General features: G+C 42.6%; 2 protein-coding genes across 8 annotated transcripts in view; one reads left to right on the forward strand and one right to left on the reverse strand.

The window, feature by feature from the left end:
• Positions 1–671: 671 nt before the first annotated feature.
• TUBD1 (tubulin delta 1) lies at positions 672–24,723 on the reverse strand. Of its 4 annotated transcripts, XM_061390197.1 has the most exons (10): positions 24,501–24,723; positions 23,798–23,934; positions 23,453–23,669; positions 21,561–21,708; positions 18,600–18,816; positions 17,455–17,686; positions 13,232–13,396; positions 5,331–5,471; positions 3,155–3,338; positions 672–1,346 (listed from the first exon to the last, which is right to left on the reverse strand). In XM_061390197.1, the coding sequence occupies exons 3-10, from the start codon at positions 23,622–23,624 to the stop codon at positions 1,244–1,246; spliced, it is 1,362 nt and encodes a 453-aa protein (XP_061246181.1). In that variant the 5' UTR covers positions 23,625–23,669; positions 23,798–23,934; positions 24,501–24,723; the 3' UTR covers positions 672–1,243. The 4 variants fall into 4 exon arrangements, with proteins under 4 accessions (XP_061246181.1, XP_061246182.1, XP_061246180.1 ...); XM_061390198.1 differs by lacking the exon at positions 23,798–23,934 and having other exon boundaries at positions 18,600–18,795; XM_061390196.1 differs by lacking the exon at positions 23,798–23,934 and having other exon boundaries at positions 24,379–24,723.
• A 173-nt stretch (positions 24,724–24,896) lies between these two features.
• RPS6KB1 (ribosomal protein S6 kinase B1) overlaps positions 24,897–27,760 on the forward strand; it is a 40,438-nt gene continuing 37,574 nt past the window's right edge. For 2 of the 4 annotated variants that reach the window (XM_061390193.1, XM_061390191.1), the window contains exon 1: positions 24,907–25,132. In XM_061390193.1, coding sequence (XP_061246177.1) covers positions 24,992–25,132 — 141 coding nt within the window. In that variant the 5' untranslated portion in view covers positions 24,907–24,991. Of the gene's footprint in view, positions 25,133–25,672; positions 25,779–27,760 lie in introns of those variants that run through there. The other 2 variants (XM_061390194.1, XM_061390192.1) reach the window with 2 other exon arrangements.

Here is a 27,760-nt window from a genome sequence, read left to right on the forward strand (position 1 = left end):
GAACTGTCATTTTTCCACATAAAAATAAGTCACCACTGGTAGCCCTGGCAGAAAGGGCAAGTGGTCTATTTGTTTCCCATTTTACATCTGTTAACACACTGCACGTGATGCGTTTTATTGAAATACGCCATTCCCCTCAAACTCAGCTGCTGATTTCCAAATGTGTTTTGTCCTAAATGAGACCAACATCTATAGGTGTCAAGTTCACCTAGCACAGTATTTCCTTGTAGCTCAGATGGTTAAGAATCTGCCTATAATCAGGAAACCCGGGTTTGATCCCTGGGTTGGGAAAATCCCCTGGAGAAGGAAATAGCAACCCACTCCAGTATTCTTGCTTGGGGAATCCCATGGACAGAGAAGCCTGGAGGGCCACAGTCTGTGGGGTCTCAAAGAGCTGGACACAACTGAGCAATTAGCAATAGTAATATATTAGTATTTCCTTGGTGATAATTGTATCAACCTAGTGACAGTTTGGTGAAAGCTCTCACCCCTTTTACTGAAAAGAATAGACCTTGAAGTATATTACCTTATAATTACCTTCTTCCACACCAGCTAAATACTTATCAGTAATTTAAAAACACTATTTGAGCAAAATCAATTCCTACTCTGAAATTCTAAGATGTAAAAGAAAAACAATTTTCTGATGCCCAATTTAAGAAAAGCAAACAAAGTAAACACTTGCTTATTTACTTTTTGCACTTAAGCACGATATACATTAACAAAATCCTGACATTTATTTTTAAATAGCTGCTTAAACTGGAAAATCTTACCCTGTTATAGAATAACATACTCAAAAAGAGATGTTCACATCATAGCATTTGACAACAGCTCCCTCTTGTGGTCCAAAACATTTACTTCAAAGATGAATATATTTAAATACAGAATTGTAATTCTTAACTTAAAATTGTGCTATGAAAGTTTAGCTCATATTTACTGAATGCTTTTTGGAATAAAGAGGGAAGTTTCCTTTCTGATAGTTTCAAAGTTGTAACATCTCAGCCAAGTGTTCCCAAAATTCTTTAAAGAAGCACCAATTTTTTTTTCTTACAAAGGAAAATACCAAGTAGATGTTTTCATTGAAAACATGAAAGGTTTTCCTCCTCTGACGCTATAGCATAAAGAAGGAACCAGCATTCGACTTTAGCATCAGCAGACTGGAATTTTAAAACCTTACAGAGAAAGCAGTACTGCAAGTATTTTAGTCCAAAATTGACTTAAGGTAATTTTTCCTCTTGGTTCAAAATCAGAGGTTGCAGTAACTAGCAATAACCTGTTCTAACAACGTGAAACTGTCCAAAAAATCCTCTTCTTCAATTCCAAATTTTGTGTACTGATGAAGGTAGGCTCTGGTGAAAGAAACAGAAAATACAAAATAAAAATCTCAGGCAACTGAATAATTCAGAATCAAATAATAGCTCTTTTGTAGCTCATGAACATCTGAACATGGAAAACTCTCTTAAAAGTCTTATCTTTGCTTCAATGTTTACTCCAAAAGTTAGCAAACTATCAAAATTTATTTCAAGCTCCGTCTATTCAAGACAGTGACAATAAAAGGCAATAGGAGGGGAATTCCCTGGTGGTCCAGTGGTTAGGGGAGCTTCCCAGGTGACTCAATGGTAGAGTCCACCTGTCAATGCAGGAGATGCAAGAGGCATGAGTTAGACCCCTGGGTTGGGAATATCCCCTGGAGGAGGAAACAGCAACCTGCTCTAGTATTCTTGTCGGGAAAATCCCATGGACAAAGGAGCCTGGTGGGCTACAGTCCCTGGGGTCATGAAGAACTGGACAGGACTGAGCGAGGATGCACGCGTGCCAGTGGTTAGGACTCGGAGCTTTCATAGCCAGGGCCTGGGTTTCATCCCTGGCTGGGGAACTATTATTAAGAAACCTGCAAGCTGCCAGGCGTGGCCAAAAAAAAAAAAAACAGCACATAGGGGAAAAAAAGTGTGTTCGGATTTGGCTGTCTACCCAGCACATATTCAACACCCTAGAGGAGATGACTGGGTTCCGTATAAACTCTTAAGAAGTGCCTGGGAAGTCTCATCTAAGGTGTGAAACTGTAGAAACACACGGGTCCAGTTCTAGGAATGAAATGAAGCCTTCTAAGTGTTTTTCAGACAACACTTAATTTGCACTTATGCCAGGTGATCCTGTTAATAGCCCCAGCCCCTCAAAATGTTCTGTAGAAGGAGAAATCAGAATATCAAGGGCAGACATGAATTCAGTTAGTGAAAACAGCTGCTACCATTTAATGGCAGTGGGACAGGAACTAGACCAGAACTATACAGAAAGTGCACAGTCCTGAGGAGCTGGGGTTCAGGGAATGGCCATGTACAGGACGGGAGACCCTTGGGAATCCTGGCTAATCAAAGTTCAGGCTTATCCAGTCATCTGAGGAGTTCTGCTGTCACATTAAGTAACTGGCAGAGGACAGGGAACCCACTAACGCAATTCTTCACATCAAGCAGACATTTCATAGTATCAGGTGGAGCTGAATTTGCTATATCCTTCTTACTGAGCAAGATAAGGATCTCGTCCGTTCTCAAGGATCTTATTTTGGAAAATGACTATGGAACAGTTCTTGAGCATTTACTAGTCAGGCACTGGACTGGATGTTTTTTCACATTATTATCTCATTTTAACCTTCACCACATACATCCTCTCTTCTGGATCCATCATACAGGAAAGGAAGTGAAGCCAGAAGGAACGTGTTCAAAGTTTCATATCTACAAAGCGCTTACTCCATGGCACAGACTGAATGTGTTCCCCCCAAATTTACACAGTGAAATCCTAACTCTCAAGGTACTGATATTAGGAGGTAAGGCCTTTGGGACTGAGATGCGGTCACCACAGTGGAGCCCTCGTGAGGGCAGCGACAGGCCCATGAGCGCTCCTTTGCCTCTGCCGCCAGCTGAGGACACAGCAAAAAGACGCCATCTATAAACCATGAAGTGGGTCTTCACTGGACATCCCATCTGCCGGGATCTTAATCTTGGAATTCCCAGCCTTCAGAAATAAACTTCTGTGGTTTATAAGCCACCCACTTTATGCTATTTTTGTTATAGCAGCCCAAATAGGCTAAGACACTCCAGAAACTGCCTAGCAGTTATCTGCCTAAGGTTAGGAAAGGTTTGTAGATTTCTTTTGTACTTACCTGGAAGCAAACATATTCCATGCTTTACCCACAATCATATCAAGTGGCTTTACTAAGGACTGGCTATTGCTGACCAAGGCTGCAGACTTCTCATATTTCCTAAAGGCTCTCTGGGTTTTCCACACACTGAAAGCATGAACAGGCTCTAACCAGGAAGTATAGAGAGCTGGGTCTTTAAATGCTCCTAGAGTAAAACAACAGGCTGTTGTTCATATCACAAATCATCAATTTTGGCAACAAATTAATAAACAGATACTTTCTTTTCCATTTCACCAGAAGTCTTTTGTACTGTGTTTTAAAACTAGCTTTGTATTGCTTTTGGATAAATGATCCATGTTCATCATTATTAAAAAAATTCACACCATTCAGAAAAGTATTAAGAAAATTTAAGTCAACTCAACAGCTGAAATGTCACCACCCAGAAATAATGACTATGAACAGTCTGCTGACCCTCTCTTATATTGGAATTTTACACGCATGCTCTCATGTGATTTGTATTTTCCATCCACCAATACGCTGTGAACCTCTTTTCCATGTCAATAAATATCACTCATATTTTTAAAAGCTTCTGTGAACATATCATTTACTTAACACATTTCCTACTGCTGGGCATTTTGTTGTTCCCACATTTCTGTCAGTGTGAAAGATACTGCAATGAATATTTTTGAAAGAACACCTCCATGTACCTGCATCATTTCCTGTGGGCAAATTTTTTAAAGTTAGATTACTTTACATGTCCTTTTATTAACTCTCTTATTTTAAAATTTAAAATGAAGAATATGAAGAAAGTACCGCATCTGATTGACTTGATAAGACCTCTTAATTATTACTAGTTTTTTATTTAAGGGTGTTACAGGGGCTTTCCTCATGGTTCAGTGGTAAAGACTCTGCCTCCCACTGGAGGAGACGGCTCAATCCCTGGGTTGGGAAGATCCCCTGGAGAAGGGGATGGCAACCCACTCCAGCATTCTTGCCTGGGAAATCCCAGGGACAGAGGAGCCTGGTGGGCTACAGTCTATGGGCTCTCAAAAAGTCGGACACAACCGGGGGGTAAACAACAACACAGGGATGAGACTGACTCTCTTTATGTCACAGCTGCCACCGTGCCGCACCAAGCCGCACTCAGTCATGTCCAACTCAGTCGAAGGGGTATAAACACAAGCGTGGGGTGTGACCCGTGCAGGACCAGGCCTGCCCTGCTTTGCTTATGCCTACGTGATCTGATGGAAAAGGCGATGGCACCCCCTCCAGTACTCTTGCCTGGAAAATCCCATGGACGGAGGAGCCTGGTAGGCTGCAGTCCATGGGGTCGTGAAGAGTCGGACACAACTGAGTGACTTCACTTTCACTTTTTACTTTCATGCACTGGAGAAGGAAATGGCAACCCACTCCAGTGTTCTTGCCTGGAGAATCCCAGGGATGGGGTTGGCGGTGGGAGGGCCTCATGGGCTGCCGTCTCTGGGGTTGCACAGAGTCAGACACGACTGAAGCGACTTAGCAGCAGCAGCAGTACGTGATCTGATGGCTGAAGCGCTAACAGATGGCTCTAAGCCTGAAGCCACAGGTGAGGATGACAGAGCAACCAGATTCAGGAAGAAAGAATTAAAACTTGTCTCTTATTTACACCACTTCCATTTTGGTGTCTGGTCACCTACTGGTACAGGGGTTACATTTTGCTACTAAAACAGAGTTGTTATTTTTCCTTTCTTTAAAAGAATGAATTTGGGGGACTGGCATTGACATATAACTGGTAAGAACTACTGTAGCATAGGGAACTCCCTTCAGTGCTGTGTGTGACCTAAATGGGAAGGAAATCCAAAAAAAGAGGGTATGCATGTATAGCTGATTCACTTTTCTGTACGCCTGAAACTAACACAACATTGTAAAGAAACTATACTCCAATAAAAATTAGTTTAAAAAAATTCCAAGAGATACAGGGAAAAAAAAAAGAATAAATGCAGGGGGAAGTTCCCGGTGGTTCAGTGGTTAGGGCTGTGAGCTCTCACTGCTAAGGGTGTGGGTTCAATCTGTAGCCAGGGAACTAAAGATCCCACAAGCCACATGGTGAGGCCAAAAGAATAAGTTCGAGGACTTCTTTTTTTTTTTTAAAAGAAACCATCTGTACCATGAACATCTGCAAAATGTGCGTCTTAATTTTCACCCTAACTTTGCTCACCCACATCCGCACTCTGCACATCTTTCCCACGAAGGATGACCAAGTTAGCAATGGAAGTGTTAAAATGAGTCTCTTTGTTGACAGACATTTTACCAAGAGGAGGAAGTCCTGATAAAGGTGGCCGCACCTGCCAATCAATACCTACCAAAAGAAAAAAAAAAAGATTTTACAAATGGCCTTGAACAAGAACAGAAAAATGTTAAGATGATATATGTATTTTATAGAAATTTCCATTTGATAAGTACAAGTTAGGGGGGTGGCATTCTGCTAAAAATTTAAACATTCTTATCTGGTTGACCTAAAGTGATTCAAACCATTCAATTCTGAGACAGGCATGAAATAATTCTTCACTGAATATTAAAGGATGACAGTAGGTACAAAGGATGGAATTCTACACTGCAATAAAAAGAAACTGACTATGGATACACAAAAAGACACAGATAAATCTCAGAGGCATGATGCTAAGTGAAGCAAGTTTGACTGAAAAGGTTACATACTGTTTGAGTCCATTTATAGGACTTTCCTGGACTTCAAAATCACTGCAAATGGTGATTGCAGCCATGAAATTAAAAGACGCTTGTTTCTTGGAAGAAAAGCTATGACCAACCTAGACAGCATATTAAAAAGCAGAGACATTACTTTGCCGACAAAGGTCCATATACTCCTCAGCTATGGTTTTTCCATTAGTCATGTATGGATGTGAGAGTTGGACTATAAAGAAAACTGAGCGCCAAAGAATGGATGCTTTTGAACTGTGGTGTTGGAGAAGACTCTTGAGAGTCCCTTGGACTGCAAGGAGATCCAACCAGTCCATCCTAAAGGAAGTCAGTCCTGAATATTCATTGGAAGGACTGATGCTAAAGCTGAAACTCCAATACTTTGGCCACCTGATGCAAAGAACTGACTCATTGGAAAAGACCGCGATGCTGGGAAAGATTGAAGGCAGGAGAAGAAGGGGACGACAGAGGATGAGATGGTTGGATGACATCACCAACTCGATGGACATGAGTTTGAGTAAGCTCCGGGAGTTGGTGATGGACAGGGAAGCCTGGCATGCTGCAATCCACGGTGTCACAAAGAGTCGGACACGACTGAGCAACTGAACTGAACTGATAGGACCATCTAGAAAAGGCAAAATCATAGGAATAAAATTCAGATCAATAGTTGCCAGGGGCTTGGGGTGGAGAAAAGAGACTGTCTACAAAGGGGTGTGAGGAGACTTTTTGGAGCCCGGAAATACTGTCTCAATTGTGGTGGTGGTTACATGGTATTAAGTGTGTCAAAACTCATGGAACTATCCACCTAGAAAGAGTGAACTTCATTCTACATGTCTCTCTGAATAAACAAGCAAAACAGATACAAAAATGGTAAGGGATGTAGAAACACAAAGCAAAAATAGGATTGAAAACTGACTAGTCAAAGGGAAATATTAAGAAAACACTCTTATATTATACATAAGATAGGGAAAATTTCAGTGTGCAGTAACAGTTCGATTTTCAGCAAAAGAAATTTCAGAACAAATAAAAAAAATACTGGCATACTGAAATCATTGATAGTAATAAGACAAACAGGCCAATTTAAAAATCTGGAAAGATGTTTGAACAAACATTTCACCAAGGAAGATAAACAAGTAGCGAATAACCACATGAAAAGATGCTCAACATCACTGTCATTAGGAAAATGCAAACTGAAACCACAAGGAGACACAGCTTCACAGCATCTAGTATGGCTCGGCCACTGGCTCTTAACTGCACCACTAGGAATGGCTAAGCCGCTGGCTCTTAAACTGGCTTTACAACCATGTGAGGCACATCTGCCTTTGACTCCTGCTCAAGGAATGTTGCTAAACTTGTCTGTTTATCATGACGACTGCCTCTTTCCTATCCTAGCAGGAAACTAAAGGTTTGCTTTCTGGAGAGGAAAGGACTGAGTGTCTCAGTCTGAAGAACGCCAGGCAGAGCTAAGGGCACGGTGCACACCAAAACTGGAGAGCAAGTGAGACCCAGGATAACCATGGGCCGCCCCCCCCGCCGCTGCCCCCAAGACCACTAGGGCTTTGTCTAAACCCTCTGGGCAGAATATCTAACACAGCAGACAGGCAAACAGAATATCCAGTATGACAGACATACACAGGCTAGAGAGGGCAAAAAACACTGGACTGAAGCAGGTCAGAAGGCTCTGGTGAAGGTTTCTCTAGGAAGATGAAACTGACAGAATACTTGAATACAGGCAGAGCTTGCAGATTTTGCATGCTTGGTTCCAACCACCACAATAAAGTCAATTATCCCAAATTAAAAGACACTTGCTCCTTGGAAGATAAACTGTGGCAAACTAGACAGTGTATTAAAACGCAGAGACGTTACTTTGCCAACAAAGGTCCAGACAGTCTAAGCTATCGTTTGTCCAGCAGTCATGTATGAATGTGACAGTTGGACCATAAAGAAGGCTGAGCGCTGAAGGACTGATGCTTTTGAACTGTGATGTCAGAGAAGACTGTTGAGAGTCCCCTGGAGACTTCTCCCCTGCAAGAAGATCAAACCAGTCAATCCTAAAGGAAATCAGTCCTGAATATTCATTGGAAGGGCTGAAGCTGAAGCTCCAATACTCTGGCCACCTGCTGCGAAGAACTGACTCACTGGAAAAGACCCTGATGCTGGGAAAGATTGAAGGCAGGAGGAGAAGGGGACGACAGAGGATGAGATGGTTGGATGGCATCACCGACTCAATGGACATGAATTTGAGCAAGTTCTGGGAGACGATGAAGGAAAGGAGAGCCTGGCGTGCTGCAGTCCACGGGGTCGAAAGTGTCAGACATGACTGAGAGACTAAACAACAATCCCAACAAAGCATGTCACACAAATGCTTTTTCATTTTCCAGAGCATATAAAAGTTATGTTCACACTATACTGTAATCTATCAATTCTGCAATAGCACTGTGTCTAAAAAAACAGCATACCGACCTTAATTTAAAAATACTTTATTAGTGCTAAAAAATGCTAACCGTCATCTGAACTTTCAAGTTATAATCCTTTTTTTAACTTGAAAGTTGTTTTGCAATAGTAACATCAAAGGGACTGTCCTGGTGGTCCCATGGTTGAGAGTCCACCTGCTGATCCCCAGTCGGGAAGGATCCCACAGGCTGCAAGGTAGCTAAGCCTGTGAGCTGCAACTCCAGAGCCCACACTGTAGAGCCCGTGCTCTGCAACAAGAGGAGACACCACAACGAGAAGCCCGGGCGCCACGACTAGGAAGTAGCCTCCGCCACCACCACGAGAGAAAGCCTGTGCGTAGCAACACAGGTCCAGCACAGCCAAAATAAAGAAATAGTGGTTTTAAAAAAAAAACAAAAAACACACATGATGACATAAAAAAAAATAGTAACATCAAAGATTACAGATCACCATAACAAATATAATAAGAAAAAGGTGGGAAATACTGTGAGAATTGCCAAAACGTGCCAGAGATGTGACGTGAGCAAACACCGCTAGAAAAATGGTGCCGACAGATTTGCTAGGTGAAGGGTGGCCACAAACCTTCAATCTGTCAAAGAACACAATATCTGCAAAGTGCAATAAAACGAGGTATGCCTGATATTAAGAAAAAAAAAATTTAGACAAGTAGTGAAACGGGGCTGAATAATTGACAGGTACATAGAAAAACTAAGCAAACGAGAAAACAAGGCAATCATTAACGCCAAAGAAAACAAAAAAAATTATACAGGAAGGGAAAAGTAATCACAGGATGCTCTGTTGCTCAGCTGTGAATAGCATTTACTTGATCATGATAGTATAAAACTGAGTATCGCTTTAACCCAACGATGACACTACTGTATCAGAAAGATGAGGAGACAGAGGGGTACTTCGGGGCTTAGGGTCCAGTGTTAGGAAAAAGCTGAATCCTAACTCTCCATGGTGGGAAGTAAATAGGTAATAAATAAATGAAAAATCTATAAGTGGCAATATATAGATAAAAACAATAACAAACAACAACAGAGTTTTGAGAGACAGTTACCTTTAACAAGGAGACAACAGAAGAAGATTATGGACTAAGAATTTTTAACAACCAGCTTCATAGAATTAATTCACTCTTTAGGTACATATAACGAGTTGTGGCTTATATAGTAGAAAACTATGCAGCTACTAAAAAGAACAAGGCATGTCCAAATGAATGAACTGGAATAAAGGCTACACAATACTATACTCAAAAAAGCAGAACAACAACAACAAAAATACATAGTGAAGGCTATGGTTTTTCCAGTGGTCATGTATGGATGTGAGAGTTGGACTATAAAGAGAGCTGAGCACAGAATTGATGCTTTTGAACTGTGGTGCTGGAGAAGACTCTTGAGAGTCCCTTGGACTGCAACAAGATCCAACCAGTCCATTCTGAAGGAGATCAGTCCTGGGCGTTCATTGGAAGGACTGATGTTGAGGCTGAAACTCCAATACTTTGGCCACCTCATGCGAAGAGCTGACTCATTTGAAAAGACCTGGATGCTGAGAAAGACTGAGGGCAGGAGGAGAAGGGGACGATGGAGGATGAGATGGCTGGATGGCATCACCGACTCGATGCACATGAGTTAGGGTGAACTCCGAGAGTTGGTGATGGACAGGGAGGCCTGGTGTCCTGTGGTTCATGGAGTCGCAAAGAGTCGAACATAACTGAGTGACTGAACTGAACTGAATGTGATGTTAGTTTTATTTAAGTGTGTTTATATATACGCCCTTAGAACTTCGACTCTCATGTGAATACATTAATGCAAACTAGCAAAAATAAATCAACTAATAAAGTTTTTAAATACTATAAGTAAAACTTAAAAGTAAATAAAATTGTAATTTAGCTTGGTTCAGAGGGCCAAGCCAAAAGCTGCGGAAAATTCTTCCCAGGCCTTAATGGTTTAATCAAGAAACTACCAGCATGTACCCTGCTGATCCTTAGGGACCAATGACGTCTGTGTTCCTTCCGCGTCCCCTTTTGGGAAAGCAGTGTCTACAGTTATCCTCCACCTGTTCCAGCATGGTCTATAGGGAGTGGGGCGTCCTTAGAGAGCTGTACTCAGGAAATCTCACCCGAGAAACATAAACCCACACCTGGACCTGTTTTTACATGACAAGGTTCTGCGTTTCAGGCTGATGGGCTAAAGCAGTGTGCTAGGAGGCTGGCGTGCTAACTCTGGAGGGCCTGGGACGGGTTAAGTGCATTCTGCAAGTGGGAGGACGTGACGCATGAGGTGACAGAGGGCAGAGGGTGGCAGCCAGCTCCCAACAGCGACTCCTGTGCTCCTCACCCCTGGTGTTCAGGCTCTCGCATGGTCTTCTCCCCATGGGACAGGCTTGACCTTAATAACCAAAAGGATCATGCGAAATGATGGCATGTGACTTCCAAAGCTAGGTCATAGGAGACACTAACTGCTGCCTTGCTCCTTCCTGGGCCACTCTTCCTTCCTGTTCTGAGGACATGGAGAAAGATACATTGCTGAAGGCAATACTGATGGGGTCGATCTTCACACAGAGCATTCCGATAATGCATGAGGAGCTTTAAGACTATATCCTTCAACCTGGTTAGTGACATAAATACATTTATTCATATATTTACTTTGGTCACCTGATGTGAAGAGCTGAGTCATTGGAAAAGACCCTGATGCTGGGAAAGATTAAAGGTGGGAGGAGAAGGGGACGACAGAGGATGAGATGGCTGGATGGCATCCCCGGCTCAACGGACCTGAGTTTGAGCAAAGTCCAGAAGATGCTCAAACATCTGGCATTCTGCAGTCCATGGGGTCACAAACTGTCAGACAAAACTGAGTGGCTGAACAACAGAAATTTATAGGAAAACATTTAAATGTTCAAAATTCATATCTATAACTGAAAAAATGTTGGTACTCTAAATTCCCATATGGAAAAATGACCTGAGAGGGCCCAGAGGCCCACGTCATAAGCTACCCTGAGGTACACTGTGTTCCTTGAGAACAGGTATTGCCAGAAAAACAGGTCCTGTGGCCAAAAAGTTTCCAAAGCGTTACTTAAGATGTGAACTTTCCACTTATCTCCAAACCTCAGGCACTATGATCTAAAATCCATAAGGTATTACAGTAAATGTAGAGGAAATCCACTCTCATAGTACTGAAACCTAACTGATTGTAATCTGTGGTAAAATATACACTCCCAAAATTGTACACAGTAGTGACTTCAGTTAAACACGACAGACTGAACATACCAGTTTACTCCTCAAATCTCACTAACACAGGAATTTTTTTAAAAGGCACGAAAAAAATGGAAAGAAGATAGCAGTGACAGAATTTTTGAAGCTGGAAAGCAAATGAACCAGTGGTTACTGAGGTAGCAAAAACTGAGACTTCTGCCCACAGTGAAGGTCCTAGAAGCTGACCAAGTGCTTCTAGAAGAGGAGGAGATGGGAGGATTAGTTAAAAACCTGTATGAGAAGCAGTGAGAGCTCCAGGCCCTTCCCCAGCCCCTGCAGTAGGGGGGCTGCCCCTCTCCATCTTGGAAGGGGGTTTCTACTCAGTAAAGGCGAAACCTCTGATTTTCAGCAATAAACACCCCAGATAAAGATCTCTGCACTCATAAAGTTTACAGTGTCATGAGATAAAAGATCCACTCTAAGGAATTCCAGAATGCTAGAAACAAAGAGGAAATCCTAAAAGATACAAGAGAGATTAGAAATCAGACTGAAGTGGGACTGCTCAGCTGTAACACTGGAAGCTGGAAGATTATAGAGCAAGGCTTTCAAGACCCTGAGTAAAAATGATTCCCAGCCTCAAATCCTATACCTGGCCGAATCATCAATCAAATAGAAAAGCAGGATAATGACATCTGCAGCCTGAAAATGTTTACCTTCCCTGTACTCTTTCTTACAAAGCTCCTGGAGGGCCATGTCCAGATGAGGGAATAAGCCTAGAAAGAGGAAGATCTGGAATCTAGGAACTGGGCTAGAATACAGAAAGAGGCAGAGAGGCCAGTGCTGGCTGCTTCTCAAGCCTGCAGAGTAAGGGTGATGACCTCTGGAAGGGATATCTTTAAGAAGATAATGGAAGTAATAAGATTACCTGATGGGTTGGCTGAGAAGGGTTTCATTTTTACGGGAAAGTTTAGGGGTAGATTCGTAATAGGTACAAAGAGTATCAACCAAATAATTATTAATTCTAGGAGGAAAAAATAAATGGTACATGAAATAAAATGTAATCTGTGTATGTAGTACATGGCTCAACTCTGAATAAAATTTACATAGCAAAAATAATACAAACACTGAAAACTTATTTTAACTAGACTGGGAGGCGAGAGGGAAGGTGTGTGTATGTGTGTGTAGAGGGTATAAGAAGATTTAATTCTCAGTTTTACGCTAGGAAGGCAGAGGATATCTAAACCTGGAAAATAAAACAAATAACAGAATAAGGAAGATGTTTAGAAATGGAGGCCAATTCCAGAAAGAACATCTCAAATGACTGAAACAGTGCCCGCTGGGCTGTGGAGAAGTGGAGAGCTGACTGTTCTCTTCCCCATTATAAATTCATACTGGGCAATTATGTGACTTTTTAAAAATTTAAGATGTACTTTACATACAATGTGATGTACAGATTTAAATATACATTTAAATGAGTTCTGACAACTTGATTCTTTAAAAAAAAAACTACATTCATATATTACTTTGATAAAAATAAAATAGAAATAATTGTCACACTCATCTGAATTTTTTTTTTGAGAAATGAAACTGTGAAGTGATTAAGAAATCTTCCCAGGATATTCTGGTGAGTTTTTATAGGAGCCTCCCAGATCAGAAGAAGGCACTATTATTTCAACTGGCCCAAGCCAGTTTATATTGGGAACTTCAGTACAGGCATTTTTCCCAGCTTGTGGGCTGCATATTTTTAAAATACCCTTTACCTTCTTCCATTTTCGCATTAGAAATGAGCATCTGTCTCAAATGCTTGAGGAGGCCAGCCCAAGTAAACGTGCTGTATGCCAGTGAATTCTCAGACATGTGAGGAATGTTACGAACACCCAGCATCTTGAATTCTGGATGGGGAACTAAATTCTCCATTAAGTCTCCTGCAAAAAAAAAAAAAATCTGAACTCAATTCTTAAATTCCATGTTATTTTCGCTGGCTCATATACAACCATGATTGGACGGCTTGGGGGGACCAAATATGTTTTCTCCTCCAAGGCTAAAACTGCTTAAATTTCAAAATGTAAATACAATTTCAGAGACAATATGTATGAATGCTTGATTAATGCTAATGCTTAATCAACTAGTGCTTGGTTTTGGCACCTATTTGAGCATGAATGAAAAAAAAACACACTTTGCCAAAAGGAAATAATAATTTTTTTTAAGTTAAGAACCTGGAAATGTGAATGAAATATTTAGCTAAACCTCAGGAAATCAAAGTAAGCATTAGAGATAATATATTTTTATTGTCATTCTGTGTTCACTAAATGCCCCCTTAGAAATTTTCTTAGATCTCTAATTTACTTTATTTGGTTAAATGATAAGCAGAACCTCTTAACATTAAACTCTACTTGGAAAGAAGACAGGATTAGTAATTCTTGAACACAGGAATATGTCTATCTTTAGAACGTTATACTTGTCATGAAAGAGAATGAAGGAGAAAGGCTACTTTGTTTTTCATTCAGAGCTTACTTATTTAAAAAATATTTTTATCTTTTTAATATATCTTGCATATATTTTATACATTTATAGAAAATACTCCTTTCTAGAGGAGAAAGAAAAATCTATTACCGTAACATGAATTTTAAATCTTATGGGGACTTCCCTGGTGGTCTGGGGGACTGGGTTTAATCCCTGGTCAGCAAACTTGATCCCACGTGCTGCAACTAAAGATCCCATGTGCCACAGTGAAGGTCGAAGATTCTGCATGCCACAAGAGCCTGCGCAGCCACATAAAGAAATAATACTAAAGAATAAATTTTATGATAACATTGATTGCAAACTCATAGCCTATGTCCTAATGTTAAGAACAAATTCTGACACAAACATCTACAAAATGTTGCACAAATTGATCTTATGGCTAGTGGCGTTTCCTCTAAACGTAAGAAGCCTTTTCTGTAAAGCAGCTAGGGCTGAATTCTGTCACATAGCATGTATAACAGAAAACAATCAGCAAATAATCCCTGAATGCTAACGCACAGATTCTTAAAATTTGTGTTTCCCTCCAGCTTTCTTCTTCACCTGGTCTCATCTTAACCATTCTTGGCCTTGTCAAACTCTGAGTTTGTGTCCCCACAAATTCCCACATTGAAATCCTTACCTCCAAGGTGATGGCTTTAAGGAGGCGATGGGGCCTTTGGGAGGTGAAGTCTCTTTATGAAAGAGACCCCAGAGAGATCTCTTGGCCCTTGTGCCATGTGAGGACAAAGTGAGAAGAGGGCCATCTGTGAAGACGGCTTCCCATCAGTTCTCCACAGGCCGTCCAGTGGATTTTTCACAACGCGATTATGCCAACAACCTCCTTAAACTCCTTCAGAGGCTTTCCCCTGCTCTTAGATTAATGAGGCAGCCTTTACATGCTTATGGGCTTCCCTGGTGGCTCAGACGGTAAAGCGTCTGCCTGCAATGCGGGAGACCCGGGTTCGATTCCTGGGTCGGGAAGATCCCCTGGAGAAGGAAATGGCAATCCACTCCAGCACTCTTGCCTGGAAAATCCCATGGACGGAGGAGCCTGATAGGCTACAGTCCATAGGGTCACAAAGAGTTGGACACGAGCGACTTCACTCACTTTCCCTTTACATGCTTACAGGGACCTACAAGGTCGGCCCCTGCTCACTCCCCTAGCCTCAGGTGTTAGTCGTCCCCTACACCATTCTCTGTGCTCCAGTGACACTGGATTTCTCTCTGTTCCTAAAGGGCCATGCTTCCTTCTGCCACAGGGCCTTTGCACATGCTATTCCTGTCTCCCTCCCTTTGCTTAGTTAACTCCAAGTCTTCATCCAGCTTTTTGCTCGTGTTAACTTCCTCAAGGGCTGACTTCTTTGCCTCATCAGCCTAAGTCTGGTCCCACCGTGACACATTCTCTTGGATCTGCACTCCTTTCCTTCAGAGCATTTAACTCAGTTTTTAATTACACCTTCTTGGCATAATTGTTTAGTGTGAACACAATGTCTACATTGGTTCCTCACTGGATCCCCAACATTTAGCATAGTGTCTGGCACATAGCAGGAAGTCAATAAATACTGGTTGAATGAACAGATGTGCAATATGGTGAGTACTGTGGAATGCACAGAAATTAACAAGACACATGTTGCCAAGGAAGTTGCAAATTAGTGGGAACTACAAGACAGGCACATGACAGGCTGCTCCAAGGAAACACATGATGCTAATCACAGCGGCGACATCTGGGAGGGGTCAGAGGGTGACTTCCTTTTGATTGCATATTCTTTTGTACTCCTTGAAAAAAATATGTACGTTTGTGTGTGTAACTCTTAAAGATAAGCAAACACACTTAAAGAAATAATAAAGGCAAAAAACATTAAGTAACATAAAAGAGATACAGAATGCCGAGGGAGTACAGGGGTACAGAACTCGCCTGCTAGTGCAGGAGATGTAAGAGACATGGGTTCGATCCCTGGGTCGGGAAGATCTCCTAGAGGAGGGGATGGCAACCCACTCTAGTATTCTTGCCTGGAGAATCCCATGGACGGAGGAGCCTAGCAGGCTACAGTCCATAGGGTTGCAAAAAGTTGGATATGACTGAAGTGAGCATGCACACACAGGAGTTCAGAGGTGGAGGGTTAATTTGGGACTTCCCTGGTGGTCTAGTGGCTAAGACTCTGTGCTCCCAATGCAGGGAGCCTGGGTTCAGTCCCTGGCCAGGGAATTAGATCCCACAGGCTGCACTAAAGATCCTGCATGCCTCAACTAAGATCCGGGGCAGCCAAATAAACATTAGAAAAGAAAAAAAAAATTATCACTTGAATTGGATCCTAAAGGATGAGTAGGTTTCAGTAGAAGTGAAGAAGGGAAGCAGGAAGTGATTTTTAAAAGAGGAGACACCGAGCCAAAGGAACAAAGAAGCAAAGTTCCAGACTGAAGAAGGAAGTGGAGACAGGATGAAAAGCAAGTGGGGAATCTATGCGGAGGAGGCAGAAGGTGACAAAAATGCAAAATTAAGACTCAGAATATGGAGGCCAGGCTAAGGAATTATGACAAATCTGGCAGGTCATGCGTGAGCCACAGAATGGGGGGTGAGTAGAATATGAGGATTAGATCCATACCTCGGGGAGGCTCATTGGGGTCAGTGTGTCAGGAGGACTGATGCCGGGGGAAGAGGCAGGCAGCAGGAAGGGAAGCAGGGTTAGGATCACCTTAAGCCAGGGATGTCCATGTAGCTGCAAGCTTCTGTTTTTATGAAACAGAGACAGAAAGAGAGAGAAAGGCAGAGATTGAGAATAAAAAGAACTTTGTATTCAGGGGGAGCACGCAATATCAGTTAAGAGATGCTGACCAACTGAACCAATGTCAGAGAGACAGGGAGGCAGGAAAGAATGCAGACAGCTGGGAGAGATGGCACCAACAGGTCTGAGCATACTGATGAGATAAGAGGACAGTGGGAGAAATTCAGGCAACAGGAATGGAGGAAGTGGGGGAGGGGAGACGAGCCAGGGGGAAAATGATGAATCCGTTCAGGGCATGCTAAATTTGAAGAAGCAGATGCAACGAAGAAAAGCGGGACAGGCAACTATTTGGGAAAGGGTAGGGCTGAGACGTATAGATTCCTGGGTCCTCTGCATCTGGATGGTTTGAATGGATAAAGCACCACTTGACAAATAAGCTGAAACAGTGGTGGGTTTTATTGCAGAGTGATGAAAATGATGGTTATGAAACTTTGCGAGTATGTTAGAAAACACTGATGTGCATATTTTAAATGGGTAAGTTGTATGGTATGCGAATTATATCTCAAGATTATTTTTTAAAATAGGGAAGGAAAAAGAAAAAGAAGCAAAAGAGTCCTGAATAATGGAATCAGTAGAAGGTTTTGAAATGAGGGAGATGTGAGTATACCTTCAAGTAGAGGGGAGAGCCAGAGAAGAACAGCTTTGAGGTTTTCACAACATCAGACTTCTCTACAAATAACCCACAGGGACACAAATACCTAGTGGATTTCTCCTGTAGTGAAATAAGCCTTCCCCGGAGTAAGTAGGCTGGAACACACTTCCCAGCTGATGTGCGAGGACTTGATTTATATCACAGAAGGAGACCTGCTTGATATTCATCAGCTTCACACAGATCTTATGAACAGCATCGTTCTCATGAACAAGGAGGGCGTCTGAAGATCGGTATAAGTGAGAAAGTGTCAAAATGGAGTTGTAGTTCTGAACAATAACCTGGAGAGGAAGAGGTCACAAATAAGAAAGGTAGGAGAAGGACTTCCCTGGTAGTCCCCTGGCTAAGACTCCACGTTCTCAATTCGGGGGCCAGGGTTTGTGCCCTGGTCAGGGAACTAGATCCCACATGCTGAAACTAAAGACCCCGTGAGCCACAGCTAAGACCTGGAGCAGCCAAATTAATAAATAGTTTAAAAAAAAAAAAAAGGTAGGAGAGAATAGCAGTTAAGAGGGCATCCACTTAGGTTCAAATCCCGGCTCTTCCACTTTCTAGGTATATGATCTTAGATAAGTTACATAATCTCTCTCTGTCTCAGTTTCCTCATTTGTAAAATGGGGGTAATAATTATACCAGCCTCTTAAGACTTTTAAGAATTAATGACAGAATACCAGGAAAGCACTTAGGATAGTGCCCTGTGTATAGTAAGGGTTCAGTAAACGATGACTACACTATTCCTTTCACTATTACTATCATACTTTCTACGTCATTTCCTCCTGTGACTTATTTCATCTCCATTTTATTATTTCTCCTACTAGGCTGATCAACAGCAAATTGGCTTACATAGAAATGTCCTTTCAGTGGTAAGAAATGAAAACTCTTTGAAGGTTGGCAATGGCAGGTCAAGGTCCCTGCTATACAGGCAGTAGCCAGAGGGACTGACCCAGGAATGGGTTTCTGAGAGAAGATGCACAGTTTTCTTCTTTGGAATTTTTATAAATAAGGACACCTCATTTGCTTGGGAAAGTTTAAACAAAGTTAAATGAGTTGTTCATGAAAGTACCATACTGTATACTCACTCCTGACACAATAACTTAACATTTCCAAGGAAAGCATGAGATAGATCTTTTACGTATGTTTGTTTTAAATCACAAACACTACAAAACAGATATTTTTAAATTGATATGTTCATACCTCACCAGTTCCATAAGGCCATATAATCTGATTCATTTTCAAAGCGCTTGAGTACTGATCTTGTAAGTTCTGAGTAACGAAGGCTCCTAGCCCAGATCCGGTGCCTCCAGCCATACTCATTATGATGAAAAAACCACTCAAAGATTCGCATTTCTCTACTTCCTTCCGGATTAGGTTCATTATAGATTCTTCATGCCTGGGTCCATGAACAGAGTATCTATGCAGTCAAAACAACCATCTTTTAATTTAACCAGAGTGATGGGTTGCAGAGAAAAGTACAGGAGAGAGAAGGCTTTCTAAACCTATGGAAGTGAACTACCTCTCATGAGACATACAGGTACCCTGAGTGACCAAATTTTATATACACAAGTTAAGGGGACTTCCTTGGTAGTCCAGTGGTTAAAAGTCTGTGCTCCCAAAGTAGGGGGCACAGGTTGGATCCCTGGTTGGAGAACTAAGATCTTGCATGCGACACAGAAGGGCCTAAAGATAACAATAATAATAATATACACCAAAAATAAAATGAAAAATAGAAGAAGAAAATAATAAGATACACAAGTTGAACAGTTTTTAAAAGTGAATAGGACTGCCGCTGCTGCTGCTGCTAAGTCACTTCAGTCGTGTCCGACTCTGTGCAACCCCATAGACAGCAGCCCACCAGGCTCCCCCGTCCCTGGGATTCTCCAGGCAAGAACACTGGAGTGGGTTGCCATTTCCTTCTCCAATGCATGACAGTGAAAAGTGAAAGTGAAGTTGCTCAGTGTGTCCGACTCTTAGAGACTCCATGGACTGTAGCCTACCAGGCTCCTCCATCCATGGGGTTCTCCAGGCAAGACTACTGAAGTGGGGTGCCATTGCCTTCTCTGAGAATAGGACTGCTAGGAGAGCCAATTTACTGGGAATAGAAAATTCTCTTTAATAGGTCACTCCTTTGGCTAGAATTACCACGTGGTTCTAAAGATTCAGTTCAGTTCAGTTCAGTCGCTCAGTCATGTTCGACTCTTTGCGACCCCATGGACTGCAGCATGCCAGGCTTCCCTGTCCATCACCAACTCCCGGAGCTTACTCAAACTCATGACTATCCAGTTGGTGATGCCATCCAACAGTCTCATTCTCTTTATCCCCTTTTCTCCCCGCCTTCAATCTTTCCCAGCGTAAGGGTCTTTTCCAATGAGTCAGTTCTTTGCATCAGGTGGCCAAAGTGTTGGAGTTTCAGCTTTAGCATCAGTCCTTCCAATGAATATTCAGGACTGATCTCCTTTATATGGACTGTTTGAATCTCCTTGCAGTCCAAGGGACTCTCAGTCTTCTCCAACACCACAGTTCAAAAGCATCAATTCTTTGGTGCTCAGCTTTCTTTATAGTCCAACTCTCACATCCATACATGACTACTGGAAAAACCATAGCTTTGACTAGACAGACCTTTGTTGACAAAGTAATGTCTCTGCTTTTTAATATGATGTCTAGGTTGGTCATAGCTTTTCTTCCAAGGAGCAAGCGTCTTTTAATTTCAAGGCTGCAGTCACCATCTGCAGTGATTTTGGAGCCCAAGAAAATAAAGTCTGACACTGTTTCCATTGTTTCTCCATTTTCTTGCCATGAGGTGATGGGATCAGATGCCATGATCTTAGTTTTTGGAATGTTGAGCTTTAAGCCAACTTTTTCACTCTCTTCTTTCACTTTTATCAACAGGCTCTTTAGTTCTTCTTTGTTTTCTGCCATAAGGGTCATGTCATCTGCATATCTGAGGTTATTGATATTTCTCCCGGCAATCTTGATTCCAGCTTGTGCTTCATCTAGCCTAGCATTTCACATGATGTACTCTTCATATAAACTAAATAAGCAGAGTGACAATATACAGCCTTGACATACTCTTTTGTCGATTTGGAACCAGTCTGTTGTTCCATGTCCAGTTATAACTGTTGTTTCTTGACTTGCATACAGATTTCTCAGGAGGCAGGTCAGGTGGTCTGGTATTCCCATCTCTTTGAGAATTTTCCAGTTTGTGGTGATCCACACAGTCAAAGGCTTTGGCATAGTCAATAAAGCAGAAGTAGATGTTTTTCTAGAACTCTCTTGCTTTTTCGATGATCCCATGGATGTTGGCAATTTGATCTCTGCCTTTTCTAAATCCAGCTTGAACATCCGGAAGCTCACGGTTCAGGTACTATTGAAGCCTCGCTTGGAGAATTTTGAGCATTACTTTGCTAGCATGTGAGACGAGTGTGAATCTATAATATTATGGTACAACATAATCTTCAATATTCATAACAGTACTCCTAAAGCAGGAATTCTAACTTTGCCACACATTAAAATCACCTTGGGAAGCTTTGAAAAATTCCAAAATTCAGACTTCATCCCAAACTGATTAAATCAGAATTTCTGGATGTGAGCCCTAGGCACTGGTATTTTCTAAAGAATTCAGGCAATACTACTGTGTAGTCATATTCCCTATTAACTAGAATACTTGGCAGATAAAGATACTGTATTGATAATAAGTTGGCTGGCAGAATAACAGTGAAAAAGTGGAAACCCTTCTGCAAAAGACACTTGGTTTCAGCAATACCTAGACCTGAAGCATACAGAAAGGTGAGACAGAATGAGTGACTTCTGGGTGAAATCACACTCTAAATGTTAAAACAGAAATTCAAAGTTTGGTATGAGTTTCTCAGGTGGCTCAGTGGTGAAGAGCCCACCTTGCCAATGCAGGAGACATGGGTTTGATCCCTGGTCAGGAAGATATCCTGGAGAAGGAAATGGCAACCCACTCTGGTATTTTTGCCCGGGAAATCGCATAGACAGAGGAACCTGGTGGGCTACCGTCCATGGGGTTGCAAAAGAGTCAGACACAGCTAAGTGGCTAAAGAACGACGTTTAGTATACCAACTGTGCAGTTATAACTACACTGTTCATCAACTGTGCAGCTGTATCTAAACTGAAAAGCATGAGAATTATTCTTACCCATAGGCCCAGTTGTTTCCAGAACCTTGCTTTTGACAGAAGCATGAATGCTGGCCATATTTCCATCGGCCAGAACAGGCGGCCTTTGACAGTGTTTGATTGATAACTTTAGGTTCCATGTCAACAAGGACAGCACGAGCAACTGGAACTAGAGAGGGGGAAAAAAAGATCAAAAGAAAAATAATGCATATAATCTTATTTGGGGTAACTCAGAGCATAAACTTCTCTAAATTAAAAAAAAAAAAACAATTCAAAGATTGAGAATAGAAAGACGTGTCATTGTGCTTAGAAAGTGAGGTGGGCAGCAGCAGGCAGATGCAGATGGTTCATATGCCCAGCATTCTGCTGGCAGGCTGAATAAATATAGGCTAAAACGATGACTGGGTCAGGTCTACAAACATCTGTTGAGTGCTTATAATGTGCTATGTACTGTGCTAGAAACACAGAGATGAAGACAGTATGAATCCAGCCAGAGGAGAACCAGGGAGGGAAGCAAAGCACAGCAATACTGAATCATGAAGCGATGTGATGGGACCCAGAACAAATCCACAGTAACACAGGCGCATATTCAGAAGCACAAAATGCCAAGGGCACAAAAAGCATGTCAGGATTATTGAAGCAGAAGATGGAGACGCGGGGTGTAAGAAATGATGGACAGGATGGGAAGCGGCAGGGCTCAGATATTAGAAGTCCTAATACACAATGCTAAAAACCTTGAAACTTGTTTTTCAGGCAATGAGAAACCACTGGAAACGTTCAAGGATGAAAGGAATAGTCACGTGTCTTTTTTTTTTTTTTAATGTCAGATGTCTTTATTATTTTTTTAAACAGCTTTTTACTACATTTATTTCTTTACTTATTGTTAAGTAAGTTTAAGTACTTATTGTTAAGTAAGTAAGCAAGGCATATGGGATTGTAGTTTCCCAACCAAGGATAGGACTGGCCCTCCCTGCAGTAGAAGTGTAAAGTTTTAACCACTGGACCACCAGGGAAGTCCCTCAGGTGTCTTTTTGAATACAGCAGTGTGGAGGATGGACGTGATAGACGCAGGAGACCAGGCAGGGAAACTCAGGAGTGTCTTGAAACAATCCAGATGAGGAATGACAAGAGCCAGAACTAAGGCAATGACAGCGAAGATGGAGAGGGGAGAGGCGTTTCAAGGGACACGTAGGAGATAAACTAAGCAGATCTGAATGTAGGCAGTAAGAACACTGTTTTTAAGGGAAAAACAATGCATGCCCTCGGGTATGGAGATGTTGAGTTTGAGGTACACATAAGAGACACAGGTGATGTTCACTAATCAGTCTGCAGCTTGGAAGAGATGCTAGGCTACAGATTTGAGAGTAACCAGTATGAAAGATGGAGCAACATTTCAGAGTCACTGAATTTGCCCAGAGAGAACTACACAAGTGAGGAAGACGCTGAGATGCAACCACTAGAAAAGTTCAGAGACTAAGAAGAAGGAGTTTCAAGGAGGGAGTTTTGTAGTTAATGTTATCAAATCTGGTAGAGAAGTAAAGTGAATTAACAAAAACAGTTACTGGCTCTAGTAATTAGGAGATCACTGGGAATTTTTCATGGGACAGTTTCAGTGGTATTGTAAAGCAGAAGCAGGATTATAACTGGTAAAGAGGGTTCTCCTTTGAGAATCTTAGATGAGAAGGAAGGAAAAAAGCTATAGTCAAGAGCCAAGTTTTATTTGGTTGGTTGGTTTTAGATTGGCAAGATCTGAGCAAGCTCATAGCCTGAGGACATGATGCCACTGGAGAGGGAAAGCTTAATACAAAAAGAAAGGGCTGAGAACAAAATCATTCTGCTGCAAGATGAAGGGGGTTCAGACACCATGTGCAGGGCGAGGCCTTGAAGAGATTGGTTATGTGGACCACACATACCTCCATTTTCCTCCTCACTGAAGAACCTTTCTTTGCAAGATGCTTGATACGCCTCATTCTCCCTTTTAGAGCAGAGTCCTCGGGAACAGTGTGAGTCATTAAATAAAGCATCAAACACTTCAAAACCAATCTGATTGCCACACTGACCAAGCTGCACTGTTACTATTGACATGCTGAGAAACAAACCAAAACAAACTCCTTCGAAAAAGTGAGCAACCTGTAATAGAAAAAATATGGTCTTAGAGAACCACTACATTACTAACAAAGAACAAACAAAATATGTTCAGTTCAGTTCAGTTCTAATAAAAATATATAATTTGTAAATACTATATACAGATAAAATACCTATGTTGTTTAAGGAGCCAATCATTCAAGGAAGTTGTTCTTTTTCTGTATATGGTTTCGGGACTTGAGACTGCTGTACCCAAATCCATTCATACACAGCTCAACAGTTCCAAAATCTCACGTGTAATCGCAACTTTCTAAGCATGCGTTTAAAACAAACAAAACAGTGTATTCTGGTTGAAGTAATTCGTAGTATCCATGTCACACCAAAGGGACATAGAAAATGCAAAAGTGAGCTCAACGGTAGCAGACTTAATTAACATTAATTTTCTTGCTTCTAAATAATAACTTTCTCTCTCCACCAATCAACTTTCTGTACTGGTAACTATCTTAACACTTAAAAGAAAGTCTTTGTATTTAGCTCAAATAAGACAGCAAGGAAGACGAGACTTAGAAGAAAAAAAAGGAGCAATAGTAGAGCAAGTATCCACTACTTGTAACAATAAAAAGAGACAGTTTTTGGTAAAGACCTTATTATGGGGTCAATGCAGCATTGGAAGGAGCCGTGGCTTGTAAGCCAGACTCTGTACTTAAAATCATCAAACAACTCTGCAAAATTAGTATCATTATTTTTATTTTACCGATAAGGAAACCGAGGCTCTGAAAAGTCAGTGACTTTCGCAAGGCCACTGAGCTGGTACAGAGTAAAGCCAACTTCTGCCTTTCTACACCTCCCCAGGAGCTCCCCATTAACCCCACTCACTGGCAACCCCAGGACCAGCCGTTTCCGCCCGGTTCAAACTTCATGGGAGCAACATTTTCCTAATGCGCAGGCTCACTTTCCATACGGCAAAAACTACAGAGAACGAATGCGCATGTTCCACATACAAGCAGATTTGTTGTGGTTTTCTCCCCCCGCCCCCCCATTCAGAAAGGTTAATTACGCATGTTCAAATTTATCAACTTCAGACACGGCACGCATGCTCACTGTCCATCGGGCTTTAGCTGACTCTGCGCATGATCTAGCTTCCAAGCGAGGCTTCGGAAGCGCTTCTGCGCATGCTTCCGCCAGTACCTGGCCCAGGCGGCGGCACTGCGCATGTCCGTTGCCCATAGTTCGGCTTCACGGAGTCCTGTGCGCATGCCTCGGTGCCGAACTTGAGGAGCCAGTCTGGGGCCTAGGCGCAGACGCACTGAGCCCCAGCGGCCGGTGATGGCGGCAGCGGCGGCGGTGGCTGCGGCGGGTCCGGGCCCATGAGGCGGCGACGGAGGCGGGACGGTTTCTACCCAGCGCCGGACTTCCGAGACAGGGAAGCTGAGGACATGGCAGGGGTGTTTGACATAGACCTGGACCAGCCAGAGGACGCGGGCTCTGAGGATGAGCTGGAGGAGGGGGTGAGGCCCGGGGTCCCCGGGGTTGGGGTGGGGGGGGGCACCCGAGGTGACAGGGCCGGGGCGGCGGCGCGGGCCCGGGAAAGCCCGGCGCGTCCGAGGGCGCGGAGACCCGGGAGCGGGGGGCGCGAGTCGTTCCCGGAGATCCAGGAGGAGTCGAGGCGCCGCGCGGCCCGGAGCGGGGCAGCGGGCGGGGAGGACCTGGCCCTCAGGTGTGAGGCCGCTGCTGGGCTTGCAGGTGCCGGTCGCGCCCCTCGCCCCGGATGAGCGCAGCCGGGAGCAGCCCGTGGAGGGGACGGGGACGGGCGCGCGCGGCGGACTTGCCCGGAGCCCCGGGACCTGAGTGTGCGGGGCGCGCGTGCTGCAAGCGTGTGCGTGTGCGGGGGGGAGGGGGACTGCGTTTGCTGGGTGTCCCGTAAGTGCAGGTGAAGCGCGGAAAGGGTGTCCTTTCGACTGTAAGATCTCAAGTGTTGCATCTTCAGACGTCCCACAACCACCTCTCTTCTCGGCCTGTCGCTTCTCTCCTAGGAAGCGCTCAGCTGTTAGAAGTGACAGCTGAAAACTTCTGTCGGGAGTAGCGCTGCCGCTGCAGTTACAGCCACCAGGAGTTTTATTTCGGGAGCAAGGGGGCTCTGCTGCATCTTCCAGGGTTTGTTTGTTTGCTTTTTTTTTTTTAATTAAAAAAACCCCTTCCGTGTGACTTAAAAAAATAATTTATAACGACACACGGCATTTGTAACTTACTTTTCCCTTAGTTATAGATGTCTATATTTTTTTCGAAATACTTGATGTAATTTTGGGGTGGAAAAAAACCAACGTTGACAGCTGTGATTTGGCTTGCCAAAAATAAATTGCTTGAACTGAGACTTGTGAATGGTGGTGTGAGGGTTTTCCTTGCTGTAATTTAGGGTGCTAAATTTAGAATTGTTTTTCCTAAATGCATAGCTCGTTTTTACCTTTGCTGTCTTATTCTTTATTCAAGATAAATTTATTGCAAAATCACAAGTTGTACCTGACGTTCACAAATAGTGTTGTCATGCTCAATCACTGATTCTGGGGCAAATGACCATCAGTGATAACCTCATGATAATTTAGATTGTAAATTCCATTGTCTAGATGAGTACATGGGTTTATGACTCAAGTCAGATATTTGCTCTAACTACAGAAGGGGCCTCCCTTTTTTATTCTCCCACCCTATCTCCTCCCTCTGGCAAGTAAGTTGTTTCCTGCTTGTTGACAGAAGATGCTATATATGTTAAATACTTTAGGAAAATAGGTTTTATAGAACAGAAATGCTCTTCTTATCAGTTGAGTCTAAATCGAAATCAGGCAGTGTGGGCTGTGTGGAAGGTGGGTATTGAGATATATACTTTTTTTTTTTTTTTGGTGGCTGCACAGCACAGCTAGTGGAATCTTAGTTCCCCAACCAGGGATTGAACAGGTTTCTGGCAGTGAAAGTGCCAAATCCTGACCACTGGACCGCTAGGGAAATATCCCTGATGTATATTTTTTAGTGTGCTTGCATATGGAATTGCAGTTAGCCTCTCAATGGAACAAATATGGGATTACTTTCATTACATATAACGTACTCTCATCAGTTATATTGGCTCCATATGGCAGTGGCTTGGGAGCGAAGCAGGGGAGGAAAGGATAAGGGTGCTTTATATCAATAAAATCTTCACCAGTTGAACTGATAAAATTTCCAGACCTTGGGTTTATTATGAGCTGAAAGTAAAATACCGTATTAAGATTCTTGCTGTGAATTAGGACCCCTCTTGAATGTTCATTCTGCTGGGTACAGGCAAATAGGATTTTGAGCAGGTGTGGAAGAGGAGGTCAGAGAAATTGGTGGAAATAGGAAAGAGGAGGAAATATGACTACTACCCTAGGGAGAGGAGCTTTAATTACAAAGGTAATTAAAGCGGATTTTGAGGAAGAGGCTTCAGCAAAATATATCTAACATAGCAGTGCTTTTGGAGTCGAAAATGTTTCTTTTGAGTGTGTTATTCTAAGAGATGCAAGGTGGACAAATAAAGAGTTGGAGTGGAATTGGGTTGGCCACCCAAGGAGATTCAGTGACATCCCGGTTTCTCTATAGGTTTTAAAATTCTGAAAAATGAGAGAAATTTAGATTCTTAGAAAATCTGACTACTGTGAATTTCTAATAATATAATTAGAATCCTGTTTGTGAATTTGTATCCTTTAGTGTGTCCATCCATCAGGTGCTCAGTCGTATCCAACTCTTCGTGACACCGTGGACTGTAGCACACCAGGCTCCTCTGTCCACGGGATTCCCAGGCAAGAAATCCGCCAATTTCCTCCTACAGGGGATCTTCCCAACCCAGGGATCTAACCCGAGTCTTCTGTGTCTCCTGTATTGCAGGCGGATTCTTTACCCCTGAGCCACTGGGGAAGCCCCCATCCTTTAGTACACAAGCTTTTAAAACATTGGTGCATATCAGAGTAGCCTCACATCCTCATTTTACAGAAAGGAAACTGAGGCATCAACCAGGGATATGATTGCCCAAGACCACGGAGATAACTAGTGGTAGTATCTTCTGACACAATTCAGTAAGCTTCGTTGCACAGCTTCTTCACTGCATTCACTAGTCTTGTTTGTAATGTACTTGT

This window comes from Bos javanicus, chromosome 19, assembly GCF_032452875.1.
Source record: "Bos javanicus breed banteng chromosome 19, ARS-OSU_banteng_1.0, whole genome shotgun sequence".
In the NCBI taxonomy this organism is placed as follows: Eukaryota; Metazoa; Chordata; class Mammalia; order Artiodactyla; family Bovidae; genus Bos; species Bos javanicus.

Excerpts from the sequence above, each read along its gene's own strand:
- TUBD1 (XM_061390197.1), bottom strand. The coding sequence starts at position 23,624 with ATGTCAATAGTAACAGTGCAGCTTGGTCAGTGTGGCAATCAGATTGGT. Across the intron at positions 21,709-23,452 it reads CAGTGAGGAGGAAAATGGAG|TTCCAGTTGCTCGTGCTGTC; the intron begins GTATGTGTGGTC and ends CCCCCTCTCTAG. Across the intron at positions 17,687-18,599 it reads GGCCTTATGGAACTGGTGAG|GTTATTGTTCAGAACTACAA; the intron begins GTATGAACATAT and ends CTTCCTCTCCAG.